The sequence below is a fragment of the Ursus maritimus genome, unplaced genomic scaffold (assembly GCF_017311325.1).
Source record: "Ursus maritimus isolate PB19 unplaced genomic scaffold, ASM1731132v1 scaffold_3, whole genome shotgun sequence".
In the NCBI taxonomy this organism is placed as follows: domain Eukaryota; kingdom Metazoa; phylum Chordata; class Mammalia; order Carnivora; family Ursidae; genus Ursus; species Ursus maritimus.
In genome coordinates this window covers 88,999,304-89,018,078 of record NW_024425563.1, presented here as the reverse complement: position 1 = coordinate 89,018,078, position 18,775 = coordinate 88,999,304, and the positions used below count along the sequence as shown (strand labels likewise).

The window sequence follows — 18,775 nt, the reverse complement described above, 5'->3', positions numbered from 1 at the left end:
CAAGGTGATGACATATTGCAAGGTACATCTTGCAGGAGTAAAATCGGATACAATCAAATTGATAGCTATTTAGAGCACTAGAGATCAATCAGGGACTCATCATTAACATTCTATTTGTATGGAGAGAGTTAAATTATTTTTCGCAATACCATTAATACATCACAGAAATATATTCTCTTTGGGACATATATCAGTTGAGTTGAGAATAAAATCCAATCACTCGTGGTATGTGTTTGGCACATATACGTATGGGAGGATTAATGCATAATCACTTGGAGGAGAAGCCTATTAGACAACATAGGGGTTGCTTTCTGATCTGTAACTATGTGTATGTGTGTAATGTGTGTGTTTGGTGTTTGCCCATTCCATCTGCATGATGTATACTCCCATCTGGTTTGAAGCCGTTGAAACCAGGAGGATGTTCACTCCATAGGTGTGATTTTTCAATCAGATGGAAAGCATGAATAACTCAGAACAATTTGCTTTCTACATTTGAGCCTGAAAGTCCATTTGTATGCACATCGTCTTTACGTATAGTTTCTGATGCGGAAGAACTTTGCGAGGTAGTCCTTCGGATCCTGGGGAAAGCCTGTTGATTTCTTCAACAATAAAGCTATGAGCATTTGTTCACTGCTCTTCTTGGAATGAAGATGCCCTGCTAATTTATGTTCTCATTATTACTCTCTTGACAACATCAACAGTACATCCATACAAAGACCAGTGTTTATGTAACACAAGAGATGCGATTCTCTTAAATTTTTAAGCAAACTTTCTCATTCACCAAAATATGAATCCCCACTTCAGTAGCTGTTAGCACTTAAATTCGCGTTAAATGAATAGATGACAGTTCATATAAATGACTGCTTTTTTGAACCCAGTACCTTAAAGACAGAGTGGAAAAAAAGAAAAAGAGAAATGGTACGTCATGGCTTGTGACTACATTTTGGATCATTGCATACTTTGCATGAGCCAAATTTTTGTGAGAGGCAAGTAAATTTCTAAGAATGTGCATAATCCTTGGCTGTATAACAAATAGTATAGCTGTTAGCACGGGTTTTCATCCCCAAAGTAAAATATTATGTTGTAGAAAAATGGATTCTGTGGCAGGTCATTTTTCTTTCATTTATTACCTGTAAATTTGAGTCAGAAGAAAGATGTTTTAGTTGCTCTGGGAGTGGGTATGTGGCTCGCGTTCTCCATCTCCCACTCCTGATGCCCGCTCTGCAGACACTGTCCATCCCCTGCTCTCGGTCTGACAGTCAGTATCAAGAACATTGGAAATTTCCTGACCCAACAGGACAAACTGGGTAGAATTTATTCAATAGACAAGAGGAATGACTAATGCTAATCACATCAGATAGCAAGATCAAGTTTTGAAATACGTGTCCTGGGTGTTATTATATAAGCTCCATCGAATATTCTTCTTCCTCAGTCTTTTCTTATTTGAGCTTTTCAAATCAGGCCTGCCACACTGATGGTAGAGTCTTAGATGTGTGCTCTGTAACCGGTCTGCCTAGAGCTAAAACTTCTGATTGCACTTTCTTTATTTAATTACTGCAAGTTTTAAACACGACTTAAAGCTCTCCTTTGGACTGCCTGCAACCTTAGAAAATTCTCTTTTTTTTTTTCTACTTCACTTCTCCTATTAAAAGAACCCCAAATTTGATTTGTTTTTTTATTATAATGCATATTTATTAACAAAAGTTATTTGCCCTTCATTCTCAAGTCTCATTGAGAAAACTCCCCAATATATGTATATTTTTTCACGAATGTGATTTAGCTTCTGGGACCTTCCCCATGAAGATTTTAGAGTTTATACTGAAATGCGGTTTTTCTATATTCTGACTTTGCACAATGAGGATGCTTTTCTTACGTAGCTGTCTTCCATGACCCAGATTTTGGGGCGAGGCCCCTTCCATTCTGTGACTCCGATGTCTTCGAGGGCTTTGTGACCACCGGCTTTCAGGCAACAAAAGTAGAAACAGCTTGCGAAGGGGACCCCCAACCCCTTAACAGCCATGTATCTCAAATGACACAGGTCACTTCCACTCAAATTCCATTTGCTGAACCTAAGTGCAAGGAAAGCCGAGGAATGTAGCATCGTTGGGGGCCCAGAAGGTAGTGTTTTTGTTTTTGTTTTTCATTTTTTTTAACCGAAGTCGAGCAGACACACAGCGCTGTGTTGCAGGTATATGGCGTCGTGATTGCCCAGGTCTGTACGTTCTGCTCCGCTCTCCTCAAGTGGAGCCAGCATCTGGCACCCCACAGTGCTCTGACAGTACCAGTGGCTAGGTTCCCTATGCTGTGCCCTGCATTCCCGGGGACCGTCAGTTCTGATGGACGGAGGGCAGACTCCGCCCGGCCTGAGTCCTGGGCTTTGGTACCTTCCACAGAGCTTCCACATCTGATGAGCCTCAGCAGAGGGGCCAGAGGTGGCAGGGTTGGGGCTGGCTCTTCTCGAGGCCACGTGCAGATTCACACACGGCCTGTCTGGTGTCCGGGCTGCAGGTCCTACCTGGAACAGACGCCGACGTGACTGTTGGAACCTCCGTGTCGGCCACCGAGGAGGCCCTAGGGGAGGAAGCAGAGATGGAGAAGGCAGCTCTGCCTGCTGGGGAAGGAGCAGCTTTCGAGGAGGCCAGGACTGACACTGACACCACGCAGGCTGCAGAAAGTGACAGATCGCAACCGGAAGAGCCAGAAGCAGCAGCCCCTCAGGTGAGTGTCCCGGGGAAATAGAGGCTCTGGGGAGCCGGTGCCCAGGTAGGAATGCTGTTTACTGGCGAGCACTGCTAACAGCTCTGGGTGCAGAACAGGTGTGTGGCCATTGCGTGGTACCCTGCTTCACCAAATACAATTAAAGAGATGTATATATATTACAGTATACATATGTAGAATTGTATATATTTTTAATTTATTTTATTTATGTATGTTCTGTGTATTTTTATTTATTATTATTTATGTGTTTGTATATAAGATTCTCAGCAAATGTGGGCCTGGCTTTCTCCAGTGTCAGCGTTGTGAGGTTCACACTGGCCCCCAGTGATGGAGAAAAAGAATAGAGCCCAGGTGATGTAAGCGTGAGGTGGAGGGAGGAGGAAGACAATGTGACCCGATGGCGGGTTTTTGTACTGATTACATAAGAAAATAGCCATACACTGCTTAGCCCAGTGCCAGGCACACAGGGAGGACCCAATATTAGTAGTTAAATCCTATCAGTATTAGTAGTATTTAGGGATTGTTATTATCATGAGAGCGCCCCCAAATTCACTCCTTTCAACAAAAGCCCATCCCTGTTGGCGCGTTGAAGAGGCCAACAGGTCATTAAATACATACGTGAAGTGGCTGGACTGGCCCCAGCTCCTCACTTCTTCCGAGAAGTGTTTGCTCAAAGTCCACAAAACCATGTATTCCATGATGTGGGGGGCGCACAGCGAGTCCAGCTCTTCTAAACCGCACGCTTGGCCTTGATTCCAGAAGGGAACAATGAAAAGTGGGCTCTCAGCATGATGCTCTCCTTTGTCCTGATTAGTTTACTTACAAGAAATTTCCCCCAGATCTCTCCAGGGTTACTCAAAGCTTGAAACTAAATGATCCCTTTCACCCCACTAGAAAAACAGCAGGTAGTATTGGTATTTGAAGAAATAACTCAAAAATATGTGCCATTTGTTCGTGAGAGTTTTCTTGTCACAGTGCCAGAAGTGTGTTTGTATTATATTGTTCGACTTGTTGAAAAAGTGTATTATTTTCTCCAAATTGAAGAATGGAAGTGTTTCAGCCCACTGATATCTGAGGGAATAGAGAACTTGATCTGAAAAGCAGTCAGCATCTCCAGACTTCCATTATGCTAGTGAGACTCGTCTCCTCGTTCATCTTTGTTACAAAATAAAAAGGAGATCTTGATCCTTGTTCTGCCTCCCCGCAGTGTGGAGTCCTCCGAGGAGTGCTTGGTGGGAATTGTCATCCCTCCAGCTCGAACTGCAGTGGGGGCTCTAATGATAATCAACAAGCAAAACAGACGTGGATTTTCTCCAAACACCAGCCAGATCTGTACAAACAATATGGCTGCAGGCTAGTCGGGAGTCCTGTGGGACTCTGGGAGAAAAGCAGTCACAGAAGGTTGAATGTCAGCTTCGAATAGTGTTAGTATTCAGCGGGACAAGCGAGGACCATGGCAAAAATGAGGCCGTTCTTGGGACCCTACTACATTCCCCTTCACGGTGGTCTCCTCCCCCCTCCCTCCATGCAGTTTCCAATCCCTTTTCCCAATTTCCGCAGAAACCCCACTCTTCACAAAGGGCCTGACTACTCAAGAATCCAGATATTAATCCCACTAAAGGTTTCTGTTCAGGAGAGAGAGAAAGGTGACCGTGTCAGGAGGAAGGTCCTGCAAGGCTTGAGGCCCAAAGGTTTGGGCCAGGTTTGGGGAACGGCGGGCATTTTGTGGAAGGGAGGAGGTGGGGAACCTGGGAGCCAAGGAGGGTGCGTCAGGGATAGAAGCAGGCACAAACACCCGAAAACGCAAAAGTCTGTCTTCCCAGCCCCTGCTCAGCACCACCGCATTTTTCTTCCTCCAGGAGAAGGTCATCCCTTCAGTCGTCATAGAGCCCGCCTCCAACAATGAAGAGGAGGGAGACCACGAAGCCCCCGCAGGTGCAGAGTCGCTGGAGACCCCCGCTGCCATGGCTCTTCCTGGCCCCACCAGTGAGCTGCCAGAGCTGGCCGCAGAGCCCAAGGCGGACGAGGACTCCCAGCCGCTGCCCTCGGCTCCTTCTGCAAGCGAGGCGTCTCAGGAAGTGCCTCCCGGCTTCCTCTACAAGGTCTTGTCATTTTGTCTCGTTTTAATCTGGTGGCCATTGGTCCTGCCTTTGCTTTGAGGGCCCCTTGCTGGAACCTTTGGTTTTCGGATGTTTACATTTGCATTTTGCGATATGTATTCTCTGTCCTGCTTTCCGCACGTCACAGTGGGGAGAATGGCAGGATTTCCGGGCTGATGGACAAGCAGAAAGGACAGTAATGACTTTCCATTTTTCAGCCATCCATAGTTCAAGAATGGTTGCCACAGGACAAAGGATATTCCCCTTGGTTGTAAATGGGTAAATTCCCCCCATCCCCTGAGTGCCCTCCTGTGCTCCCCTCTCAGCCCTGGGAGTCCCTCCAGCCCCAGGCTCAGACCAGGGCTTTGAAATATTCCATGTGTGCCTCTGCTCAGGGCTGGATTATACACCTGCCAGCCTGCCCCCCACCCTCGCCCCCCCTTCCCTCCCTCACCTGTAGTGTGGCCTGAGACACATCGCTCCTCTGTGCTTCAGTTTCTCAGTGGAAGAGTGAATCGGGGAATAAGATAGTCATTTCCAGCTCTGACATTTTGTGATTCTATATAACAAATACACATTTTAATAGTCAATCACTTAATCTCAGGGGGTAGGGCTGAGGGGAGGGACATGGAGAGGTACAACATCCATGACTGAGTAGTTGCTAAAGCTGGGTGAGTACCTGGGTCATTATACTGTTCTTTCTGCTTTTGTTTTGCAAAATTTTTTATGATTAAATTTTAAACAAATCTTTCAAAAAAGGGGGGAAAGGGTAGGGGGAGAGGACAGGTATTGTTTAAGGGTATAAACTCGCAGTGAGTAGTAGATAAGCCCTAGAGACCTGATACACAGCATGGTGAATATAGATAACGATATTGTATCGTAATCACCAAACTTGCTCAGAGACTAGATCTTAATTATTGTGGCCACTAGGAAGAAATGATAATTACCTAAGATGATAGAGGTGCTCAGTATTGCTACAATGGCGTCATATTATGTTATATAAATGTATCAAATTAGCATGCTATACACCTTAACTTTGCACAATATTATATGTCCAATATATTTTTATTTTAAAATTTTATTTATTTAAGTAATCTCTACACCCAACTTGGGGCTCAAACTCACAACCCCAAGATCTGAAGTTGCATGCTCTACCAACCGAGCCAGCCAGGCATCCCAAATATATTTCAATTAAAAAAAAAAAGAAAAAAACAGATTGGCAGGGCTAAAGGTTAAGATAGGAAGTTTTTAAAGAAAACTGATTGATTACAGGGTTTAATTAAGTAGTAATTACCATATAACATGGGAAGTGATCATTTTTCCCATTAGTGTTTAAAATGTTATATGAACTATTTTATTTAATTTTACTTCATTGGTGGGGGGAGTCAGGGGAGCGTCAGAAAGAGAGGGAGAGAGAATTTTAAACAGACTTCCGGCTCAACGTGGAGCCCAACCAGAGACTTGATCTCACCACCCTGAGATCATGACCTGAGAGCCAAAATCAAGAGGCCGATGCTTAACCGACTATGCCACCCAGGTGCCCCTGAGTTTTCTAAGTATTGATGATTCAACAGAAGTGAGGTTAGAGGAACTTTTCGCTAGGCATTTTTAGGTTCAAGCTTAAAAACAATAATAAAGCGTCAGTGATAATAAAATGTAAATATCTAACAAAAATATGACGAATTAGAATTTATTAATTCACTACATGTCAACTCTTGCAGAAGACATTGCATTACTGAACGTGTATCCAAATTCTCTTAATATCAGTCTTCAGGAATTGGAGGTTTTAAGTAAATAGGACTTCCTCTCTATTGAGAGAGGTCTTCTCCCTTGGGGTAAGCTGGGATCACTGTCTTCCTTATCCAGCTTGGAGGGCCTTCTACAAGTACCTGCTAATAACCTGGCTGGGAGACTTCAATGTTACATTTCCTCTTCTTTCTAAAATTAGTAAATTCTTTAAAAATCTTTTGCAGGTGGAAACACTGCATGATTTTGAAGCAGCAAATTCCGATGAACTTACCTTACAAAGGGGTGATGTGGTGTTGGTGGTCCCCTCAGATTCAGAAGCCGACCAGGTAAAGAGTGAGATTGAAAGCTTCAACGGACTATGTTGGTTTTTTGTTTTTTGTGGTTTTTTATTTTTCTGAGGGTCACTCGGACATGGTGACTAACTGAAGACATTTCTCTTTTCTGAGATGCTGCATGACTGCTCTGAAAAGGGCTTAAGGCTTATGAGCACAGGACATGGCTAACTAGCTTTTTAGAACACCTCTTTCAGGATGCTGTTCTATTGTTGTTGTTTCTTTAAGATTTTATTTGTTTATTTGAGAGAGAGCAGGAGAGCACAGGCAGGCGGAGCGGCAGAGGGAGATGGAGAAGGAGAAGCCGAAGCAGGCTCCCAGCTGAGCAGGGAGCCTGATGTGGGGCTCGATCCCAGGACCCTGGGATCACAACCTGAGCGGAAGGCAGATGCTTACCACCTGAGCCACCCAGGCCTCCCTTTATTGTTTCTTTTTGATACAAATAGATGACCATTTCTTACTTTGCACCCACTTTCTGGGGATGTTGTCTCTGAAAGACCAGTCTTTAGGGAATATAGCCACTAGCCATGTGCACTCAGAATCCCTTTTAAAGTAGTTGCCTCTAGGGGTATGGAGATTGACCAGGAAGGAACATGAGGGCACTTTTTGGGGATGGAAATGTTTTCTGTCTGAATAGGGGTGTGGATTACATGTGTCTATGCATTTGCCAGAACTCACTGAACTGTACACTTAAATGATGTTTGCATTACCTAGGATTTAAATTATGCCTCAATTGTAAAAGACTCTGAAAATCACCTTTGAGCGTAGTGTACTGATGTGAAGATGCTGAGAATTCCATTTTGTTCTGTGTTCTTATTGGTAGGATTTGTGAGCCCTTTCTAAATAGTATGCAAAATGTGTAAGTGTCCCTATTAATGTGTTTTTCTGGAGAAAAGAGCTCTAATCTCTATAATATTCTGAGCCTTCTCCCCTCAAATATAAAGTCACTACTTTAGAGTTTTAAGGCTTCCCGTGGCTCCACATTTTGTTCTTTCTCTTGATAATACACTTACCAAGATACAGCAGGTGCTGGGTCAGACAAAGTCCTGACTGCAAAAAAATTCAATTAGAGATCGATCACAACAATGTAGCTCTACAAGCTTTAAATATTTAAAAAATTTAAAAATATACTTCTGAATAATCTGGACCAAAGAAATCATAGTGTAAATTAAAAAGAATATTTCCTAGTGATCATCGATTTCTAAGTTTTTAGCCCAAGAAGATAAAAAAAAGATCAAATTAAGTACAAAGCACACAGAAGGAAGAAATAATAAAAATAAATGCACAAACGAATGCACTGAAAAGACACACAATGGAGAAAACTAATGACTTGGAAAGTTAGTTCTTTGAAAGGATTAATAAAATTGTTAGAACCTCGGATATACTCTTCAAGGCAAAAAGTGGCAAAGCATTAATTATCAGTATCAGGCAAAACCGTCTACATATCTAAAAATCATTAAAAACCCCATTATATAAACTAATTATTTTGTATTAACCCGTGAGTTATCTTTTAAAGAGATTAAGAAGAAAAAAGCTAGTCTTACGTCTACCAACGTGTTTACCATTTCCTTTGCTGTTCCTGGTTCTTTCTACAGATCCGAGTTTCCATCTGGTCTCACTTCTTTCTGCCTGAAAATTTTTCTTTCCTTCCTTCTTTTTTATTTTTAATACTGTTTTTCAGAGCACCTTTTCTTTTTTCCTTCCTTCTTCTTCTTCTTCTTCTTTTTAATGATTTTATTTTTAAGTAATCTCTACACCCAACAGGGGGCTCAAACTCACAACCCCGAGATCAAGAGTCCCATGCTCTGAGCTGGCCAGGTGCCCTGAAAATTTTTTTTTCTTTTTTAAAAAATATGTTATTTATTTATTTGAGAGAGAGCGAGCACATGAGCAGAGGAAGGGGCAGAGGGAGAGGGAGAGGGAGAAGCAGACTCCCCACTGAGCAGGGAGCCTGATGCAAGGTTTGATCCCAGCCCAAGGCAGATGCTTAACCGTCATCTTCATTTTTAAAGATATTTTCCCAGGAGAAAGAATTCTGAGTTGACTTTCTTTCTTTCAATTCTTTGAAGATGTTCCATTGTTTTCTGTTTTCTGCTGTTTCTGACTAGAAATCAGTTGCCATTTGTTTACCATTGTTTCTGGGTATCCAATGTGCCTTTTTCCCTGACCGCTCTTAACAATTTCTCTGTATCTTTGGTTTTCATCATTTCAATACAATGTGCCTAGGTCTGTGGGTTTTTTCGTAGTTTTCATGCTTGGTGTTCACTGAGGTGCTTAAGATTTGTAACCAAATGTTTTTCATTACGTTTGGAAGACTTTTGGCTAATTTTTCTTAAATTCTTTGCTGGCTCATTCTCTTTTTCCTCTTTTTGTGATTCCCTAATTACCCATCTGTTGGGCTTTTCGATGTCTAAGACTTTTCTTTTTATCTTTCTCGTATTCAGGTTGGGATCATTTTTATTGGTTTGTCTTCAAGTACAGTGACCCTTTCTTCTGCTACTTTAAAATTGGTTGTGAAGCTTATTCAGTGACTTTTTCATTTCCGATGCTATACATACACAGCTTTAAAATAAGCTTCTGTGAAGCTTATTCAGTGACTTTTTCATTTCCGATGCTATACATACACAGTTCTAGAATGTTCTTTTTTTTTTTTTTTCATTTGGTTGCCATTTCTTTCCTGAGATTTCCCATCTATTCTTTCATTATTGCCACTCTCAGTGTTAGGTACTTGTACATATTTGTAATAGCTGCATTAATTTTCTACTGCTAATTCCAAAAAACTAGCCCCTCTCAGCACACATTTATATCCGTTGCCTTTTATCTGCAGGAGATATGTTCCTTTGTTTTCTCATACCTAGTGATTTTTTTATTGATATTGGACACATCACAGAGTCTGGATTCTTTTTTTTTTTTTTTTTTAAAGATTTTATTTATTTATTCGACAGAGATAGAGACAGCCAGCAAGAGAGGGAACACAAGCAGGGGGAGTGGGAGAGGAAGAAGCAGGCTCATAGCGGAGGAGCCTGATGTGGGGCTCGATCCCGTAACGCCGGGATCACGCCCTGAGCTGAAGGCAGATGCGTAACCGCTGTGCCACCCAGGCACCCCACAGAGTCTGGATTCTATTTTCTGTCTCTGAAGCTTGTTTCTTTTTCCCCTAGCAGACATGGAAGTTACTAGATAATTAGCTTGAATTCATGGAAATTTTGTTTTATACTTTGTTAGGGTGATTCTGTTTCAATTTTGCCTTTACTTTTAGGATGAATTCTTAGTCCTGAGACATCTTTTACTTCCAAGGATGGCCCTTCTGGGATTTCAGTAAAAATCCTGAAGGGTTGACCAAGCCTCCTAACTTGGTGGTATTCAAACTCCAAACTCTGCCTCCCCTCCATTGGCAGGGCTTAAATTTCCCCTCAGCTGTTCTGCCTTCCTTCTGTTGCTTTCTCCCTGACTCCTTGGGGGACCTCCCGTATCTTCACAGCTTGTGGGGGTAGCTCAGGATTTTAGGGAAGTTTCTCCCCATATTTGGTAACCTGCGTCTGTATATCTCTTCTTTTCAAAATATCCTCCTTAAAAATACAGCTGCTTGGTCGTTAAGCGTCTGCCTTCTGCTCAGGGCGTGATCCCGGCGTTCCGGGATCGAGTCCCACATCGGGCTCCTCCGCTATGAGCCTGCTTCTTCCTCTCCCACTCCCCTGCTGTGTTCCCTCTCTCGCTGGCTGTCTCTCTGTCACATAAATAAATAAAATCTTTAAAAAAAAAATACAGCTGCTTGGGGTGCCTGGGTGGCATAGTCTGGTAAGCATCTGACTCAGTTTTGGCTCAGGTCATGATCTTAGGGTCATGAGATCGAGCCCCATGTCCGGCTCCATGCTGGGTGTGGAGCCTGCTTAAGATTCTCTCTGTCCGTCCCTCTGCCCCTCCCCCGGCTCATGCTCTCTCTCAAATAAATAAATTAATTAAAATACAGCTGCTCTGGAAACCCTCCACTCTTCCTTTGAGTGCCGTTCATCACACTGAGGATAATCCTCAAGGGAAAGTTGTATTAGCACAGATCTCATCCACTGCAATTTCCTACTTTCCGGGGTTAAATATTCTCCAATTTTTGCCCGCTCTTGATCACTGCTGATGCCTTCTAATAGTTGTTATCTATGTCAACCCCATTATTTGTAACAATCCCATTATATAACTTTTTATGTCATATATATTCTAAGTCATTTCTGTATACAAATACTTGCATATATATACACACACACACACACACACACACACAGGTATATATGTGTATGTAGATATGTAGTTATTCTAGTGTTTATAAGTGTTCTGTGCAGAAGTACTTCCCTGGGACAAGCTATTTTGCCATTGCCAGAACTGTAAATCTTTCATCTACCACATATTTTATTTTATTTTATTTTTTTTAAGATTTTTTTTATTTATTCAACAGAGATAGAGACAGCCAGCGAGAGAGGGAACACAGCAGGGGGAGTGGGAGAGGAAGAAGCAGGCTCATAGCGGAGGAGCCTGATGTGGGGCTCGATCCCGCAACGCCGGGATCACGCCCTGAGCCGAAGGCAGACGCCCAACCGCTGTGCCACCCAGGCGCCCCTCTACCACATATTTTAAGCAGTTAAAATTTAATTTTCCCTGTTTGCTTCAGTTTTCCCTTTACTATATAAACTGTATTTCAGAATATACATGTTAGAATATATCTTGATTCTGAGTTGGTGCCAGTTCTTAACTTTTTTTCTTTATTGAAACAGTTGTAAAATACATGACTCTGCTTTGGCTCCGTTAGATTTTTTGCTCATTGTAAATAAAGTCAAATATAGACACTTGGGCGGGAAAATACGGCCTTTTAGATGCTTAACAGAGGTTCAGAAAAAATTGAATTATCGTCTTTTACTTTAAGTATAACTTCGCCCTTCATGTATGTAATGTCATAATTTTAAAGAGGACACTCTCCCTCCTAGCCGGGATATTATCAGTCATTTTATTGAGTCATCTTTTGTTCCCTTTTTTTTCCACCTTCAAAAATCGGCCTGTCTGAATGCTTACACGCTTGTCTATACAGCAGCAGCAATTTATAGTCTCAGATTACATCAGGACGGAGTGTGTTCAGCTTCTTTATTTAATTTTGGAGACCTCATTTTATCGGATGTACTTGAACTCCGCTGGGAATTGCTCAGATTAAATCTGGCCATCCCTCATCTAAGTGGGCTCTCTTTCGGGGACTGGTTAACATAATCCAGACAAGTCATTTCCCACTGGCTTTTGCATCCTGCGGTCTGTGTGTTTCGTGCTGCTCCTTCCACTCAGCCTTCTCCAGCCGGGCTCTGCTTTTCTGCACGAGGCCAAGGGCAAACAGCAGCCTCCATTCTCCATTGTACATATTGTCTCTCGAGCTGAATGGCCATCCACGGTGGCTTCTTTTCCCTTTCTGTGGCTAAACGTCTTCATGTTTATGCATATTTATGATGGTACTCCTGTAAGATAGACCGATGCTCATGAGGAATCACTGATAAGAGAACACATAAAGAATATATGAACGTTTCCAGCAAGAATGCCATGACAACAGACTGCTTTGTGGTTCATATAAACTTGAAAAATGAGATGTTCTAACAGCAACAGACCGAATGGCCAGCGCGGGTACCCAAGGGAGCGGCTATTATGTATTTGATAAGCCTTGTGGATGGTGGTTTATTTGGGTCCCATGCTGTGAGCTGGGAGCACTGAGTTCTTTCCTATAAGCAAGTGGTTCAGGATGGAATTTGAGACCTTCCCTGGCCTGGTCTGCACTCTATTCTGACCTGGGTCTTCACGTCGCTTTTTCACTGTGACTCACAGGGTAGGGGGCGTTCCTGTGCGTGATATGTTTTCACGTGGTGTCCTCTCTTTGCCCTGGCTAGCATTCTAATCCTTTTCTCTTCCTTTAGAACTCATGTCCTAATCCAGTTAATGTAAACGAGCTATACTTTAGACAAAATTATACTGTTTGTATTAACGTTCAGTTAGCTTTCCCAGATCCAGAAAATAAATCATTTCAAATGTTTACTGTTTTTTTTTTTTTTTTACCCAACAACTTATTTGGGACAAGCCTTCCCACTGATCTGTCTCAGCACACTGCTGTATCTATAATGTAACGTCCTGGGGAAGGACCACAATGCTAAATTATTTTGTTAACTGTTGGCAGTGCAGATTTTTCCAGTAGTTCCTTGGACCTTGAACGCCCTGTCTTTGTCTTGCAGGACGCAGGCTGGCTGGTAGGAGTGAAGGAGTCAGACTGGCTTCAGTACAGAGACCTTGCCACCTACAAAGGCCTCTTTCCAGAGAACTTCACCCGGCGTCTGGATTAGGGCTACAAATCTTGTAGAAAGAGCCTGGTTATTGGGTTTTTAAACCTCTGTAAAAACCCGAAGAGTTCACTTTTGCTATTCTACTCTTAATGATTTATAGGCTGGTGCCAGACAAAGCTTGGAAAGATATTATCAATGGAGCATGTGTGCAAAAAAAAAAAAAAAAGAAAAAAGTAAGAGAAAAAAAACGTAAATTACAGAAAAAGTCCTCACTGGTCCCCACGTTCTCCATAACAGGTTTCTTTGTGCTTTGTCCAAGCTGTGGAAACTCTTGTCATTGGTCCCCTCCCACCAGTTCTACAGTAGCTTTCTCCAGACCAGAACCTTCATTTCTCTGCACCCAAGTGTATGGTCCTGAGTGGCTGCCCTGCGGAAGACGTGCCGAATCATCCTCTAGTCCGAGATGCTCTTCTTCCCCGCACAGGTGTGAGCACGTGCTCTCTCTCCCTGTCAAGTTGACTGTGTTTCCACCTCAACGGCTGCACAAAACTTCTTTCCCGACACCTCTCTCCCTCTCCCTCTCTGTATCTGGGCACACAGTTCCACGTGCTAGCTCCCATCCCTCCCGATGTATGTGTATGCACAAAACTACATACACATAGTTGCTTCCTTGCGTTCATTGTAGCTCTTTGCCTCTCGAGTGTCAGTGATACATGCATTGCTCTTGCTCTGTCTGGCGTGACAGTTGCCCTTCTGCCTCGGGGCAACACCAGCCATCCCATTGCCAAAACAGTCGCCAGTATCTGTGTTCGTAGTGTGCATTTGTCAGGATGCAATGACAGATCGCATGTCAAGGCTGCTGTCCCCTTGGGAGAAAGCAGAGCCTCATTAGCTAGGTGTCCAGCTGCTGTGGCTGGAAGTAAGCTGGTCGGGATGAGCGGCCACGTAGCGTTACCCTCCGCCTTTCAAAGATTGGCCGGTTGATGGGGCATCGAAGTCCACCATCAAAGAACACTATAAAAAAAAAAGCTCCTATATATTTCCAACTCTATATTTATGCAACTCATCTTCCCAGATCGTCCTACAATAAGATAGGTGATGTATGCTGTATCCACAAATCATGTGTAACAGTTATGTTTTCAGTGCTGTGTCATTCCAAATAAACCTTTGGTAATCTCCAGCAATCCCCTGATTCCTTCCGCCGAGTCCTTTGTTTTGCAAAGCTTGGTTCAGTCGCTGCTTGAAACAGTGTACCTTGGAGTTGTTATTTGTGCGGAGATAAGCTTGTTCCTCTGGGTTGCGCTCCAGAGCCCGCCTCCCTTCCCCGAAGCCCTTCCCCCCCAGTCATTGCTGGTCACCCAGCGATGACTACAGCACAAATAACAGCTGTGGACCGAGGCCCCTGGCAGGTGCGGGCTGTGACCGACTGTGTAGCTCCGAAAATCTGACGACCTTCATAATCAGCAGTTTCCGCTCCCACCAGCTCATTTTTTTGGTCACTTTTCTTTCTGACATGTTTATGCTTGTAGGTGCATCAAAACAAATAGACCACCTGGGACAGAAAAGTCAATTCCCTGGGCCACTGTTCAGGGGAGAGAATTCTTAAAACACCTTTCATTCAATTTACTCTTTTTTCTGCCAGTATAATCCTGTACACAATGTAAGCTGGTCAAGAATGGGCATTAGTAGACTTCTGAATTTGCTATGTGTTTCTGATTCGTGGTGCCAGTTCTCCTGGCAGATTACCAACCTTCAGGTTTCCGAAGAGGGAAATAGCTGTTATTGACCGGGATTTTTCCAGGGGCTAATTGACAGGGAAGTTGGATCATCACGAATGCTCCTTTAGTGCAAGAAGATAACAAGCACTGCACAGTGGCATAGCTGATAATTCAACAAATAAATTGCAGCAATGAAGATTGATAACAGCAAGCCGCTCCTGACATTGGAGTGCACAGAGAGGCTAAAGATGAGACTGAAATTTCAGTTCTTATAATAAAACGCACCGAATGTTCTCGAAAGATAATTGCTGCCTCTCCTAGAGCAATTACTCCGAAATCCTTCTCACACTCCCCTCCCCACCAAGCCCCGCAGTGGCTCCGCAGGTGCACAGCTTGGCAGGACATGGTTCCTTAGGTAGGTTCCACCCACACCCGTAACATTCCTGGTTGAATTTAACAAGTCCTTCCAAAATGGCGGGTGCTTACTTAGTCATTTTGTCCTGGTTTAGAGCCCTTGAAAAAAATTTCAACACCAAATAAAGTAATCAGATCATTTGTTTCAGGAATTTCCAAGATCCTTGATTGTCCAAAGCACTGTAGTGAACCGGCTGAGGGGGAGGAGGATGGGAAAGTGGTCTTCTCCAGAAATGTCCGCAGATACGGTGTGAATTTTCTTTTCCACTCAATGGATTTTCCAGGGCACATGGGAATCCTAGTGTGGAAGCTCTTTCCACTTCTGTCTCTCAGTCTGACTCAAGTTCTGAGGTCACAATCCATCGTAGGCACATGCCCTGGTCATATGTTGGCCAATCTGTAGCAATGTTTTATTCCAAATGGCCTTGACCCAGCAAGCCCTACCCGTGCCCATTCTTTGCATTTTCAGAGTTCTCTCTAAACCCAGTGGGACTTGGACCTTCGAGTAGTTCCAAGGCCCTTCAAAGAATCACACAGAGCAAGCCTGTGGTTCTTACTAAACAGACACCCAACTGGAATCCCTAAAATATCAGAAACAGACTCTCATTTAATCCTGAGTGATGTTTATAATTGCCAAACAAGCCCTCTCTCAATTTGAATTTTCAGTAGTATCTCGGCATCACTGGAGCCCGGGGACGGGCACAGCTCCGTGCACCATGCTGTCACACTGCTTCCACCATCGCCTGCTCCTCCTGACACAGCGGGGACAGCCTCTGGGGGAGCCAGAACACCACCACCATCTCCATCATGGTCTGGGCTGCGGGGAAACGGTGTGCTGGCCCCATACGCTGAGCCCTCTTGTATCACATACAGAAGCCTGTGATCAGGATGTTGGAGAATTCCCAGCAAGACCCCACGGACCATGGCGATGGCCCAGCAAAGAAAAACCTTAGGGAAACTGCAAAGTTTATGAGTGATCAGTGAGGGTTGCCGCTCAGAGCTGATGCCACACGAGTCACGTGGCCGAACACCGGGAAGCCTTACACACAGGTTGGTGTGCCTTCCTGGGGCTCCATCGATCTTTCCAGAGGAGCCTGAGCTGTCTTCTGGTGTTTGCCTGGAACCCAGCTGAGTAGCTTATAAACACGACGTGCCAGACCTTGGAGATGAGCGTCACACAACCCCCCCGCAAGGTGGTACAGTCACAGTGTTCCTGGGACTCGGGTAAATGCGAGCGGACATCTGGGGGCTGCGTGGAGAAGACGGTGACCGATATTCTCTCAGCAAACCTAGAAAGTCGACAGCCATGGGCTTCTATTCATCCTTGACCTTGGCCTGAGTCGGACCTACTTTCTCCTTATCCTGCATGTGGCGCCCCCTGGGACGAATCCTGGCTGCTCAAGGGCAGCACGGCTCAAGGCACACAGCAAGGCTGATACACTGTTCGTAAAAGCCGCACAACGTGTGCTGGAGTAAGCTTGCTCGTCCACCCAAATGGTCTGTGACCCCTTGCTTATCCTTCTCTAATTTGCTTACTGGCAGCACACGGTGACTGTTTTCAGCTGATGGGGACATGACCCTTAAACCTATGCAAATTGAGAGGAAGGTACCCTGAAGCTCTTTCAAAAGATACCTAAACTTTCTCTTGTTTCCTAGAATCCAGCACATTCCCAGTCCCCTGGGAGCTCAGGTCCAACACTCAGGTGGTCTGGTGCTTGTAGGTCGGGTCAGAGCTGTGTGCTCAGTTCCCTGGCACCCTCCGGGGTGGGGCTGCTTTGAGCTCTGGGGGAACACTTGTCAATGCACTGGAAGGCCACAGAAAGTGGGTGCAGGGCAGGAGCCCCCTGTCCAAGGACACTGCCCCTTGGCAGATGCCCGCATGCCCTCCCCGCCCCGGGGATCAATACCATTACACTCTGTGTCCTGCGTCTGCCCTGCAGAAACCTGCCTGTGACCACCAAGTGATTTCTGTGGCATTTGATGATGCCACCAAATCTCTCCAAACCCTAAGCCCAAGAAAGCATTTTCTTGTTTTCCTGCTCTGTTCCGTCTCTGTCACCTTTACTAATTTTTCTTGCTTCTCCAGTGGGTGTTGGAGGGGGGTGTCAGGTGGGGCTCTGTGATCCTCAGTCCCTCACTGTGTGTTCCAGCTGTCCAGAGAATGTTTCCTTCGGAGTGTCCAATTATGGCTCCCAAGCCCACATGTGCATTTATTCATTAAACATTTGTCAAGCTCTTGCTCAGTGTCCGTTACTGCACACGGGGACCACATTGACTGAGACCTTGCATCCGTGAACTACTTTCAAAATGCCACCGCAGCGCACCCCTGGGGGTCCCCCTCTCTTCAGAGCCCCAGGGCTGCGGACGTGGGCGTTCACTCCTGTGCTTCATTTTCCAGAAGACAGACCCCTGCCCTGCCCATGTCTTCCCTCACAGAGTCATGTAATCCCTGTGACCTGATCTGGGAGTGGTCTTCATCCCTGCCAAGGAAGACCCTGATCTTTTTTGTCCCCCTGACCTCCCTGCTTCCCCTTTTCCCAGTTTGTCTGCAGTCCCCAAACTAGTTTACAAACCCTGATGTCAAAATGGGACCACTGTCCTCCCTCTCTCTCTCTCTCATATACACACGCACTAACGATGACTATCTATGTTTCATATCTAATCCCCAGGCCTCTGCTTGGCTTTCAATGCTCTCCACATCTTGCCCAGTACTTGTCCTCTGTTTCCCTCAGAGGAGTCTCTACACTGTCCCCTGCTGCCCTCCCACCGCACCTCTACACTCTGCTCACCCTGCTGCAGCCCCCCTGCGCTCTTGTCCTGCCACCAGCTCCCTCCTCTGCCCGCACCCCTTCAGCTCTGGACTGCAGCCAGTGAAACACGATGTACGTTCCCCTTGGCTCCCCCCACTGGCTGATGAAGTCCTCTGTATTCTGAATCCGCCCCACGGACCTTATGTTCAGGTGCACTGAGCAAATAAAGGAGAGACTGAGAGATAGATTAGTTCAGAGCAGTGCAGACACGCTAATCCCAGGGTCAGCTCGGGCTAAAATCTGGAACCGAACATAACAAGAAGCGAGAGGACGCTTTTATGACATAGGAGAGGGAAAAGCTTTCTTAAACGAAACTCCAAAGTATGAAAAATATGTGGCTAAAAAAAGTTTGACCACAAAATCGAGAAATCCTATCTAATGAAAGTGCTGTAGACAAAGTTCAGACAGACGATAGATGAGCTGAGGATAGCGGTGACAGCCGAACTCACGAGGGATAAATATCTAGAAGACATAAATTTGTTTTATGATCTTAACTAATTTTAATAATTTAATGCTTATATCATTGTATTTATCTCTATTTGTATTTATAATGTTAATCAATTACCATTGCTAGTAAAGATAATAACTAGCAATTTTTTTTTTTTTTCTTTAAAGATTTTTATTTTTTATTTTTACCGAGGG

At 44.4% G+C, this 18,775-nt stretch overlaps 1 protein-coding gene across 2 annotated transcripts in view; it reads left to right on the top strand.

Annotated features, from left to right (window-relative positions):
* AMPH (amphiphysin) overlaps positions 1–14,371 on the top strand; it is a 215,300-nt gene extending 200,929 nt beyond the window's left edge. For both annotated transcript variants that reach the window (XM_040644417.1, XM_040644416.1), the window contains 4 exons: positions 2,509–2,718; positions 4,578–4,820; positions 6,791–6,892; positions 13,144–14,371. In XM_040644417.1, coding sequence (XP_040500351.1) covers positions 2,509–2,718; positions 4,578–4,820; positions 6,791–6,892; positions 13,144–13,251 — 663 coding nt within the window. In that variant the 3' untranslated portion in view covers positions 13,252–14,371. The remainder of the gene's footprint in view (positions 1–2,508; positions 2,719–4,577; positions 4,821–6,790; positions 6,893–13,143) is intronic.
* The last annotated feature ends 4,404 nt before the right edge of the window (positions 14,372–18,775 follow it).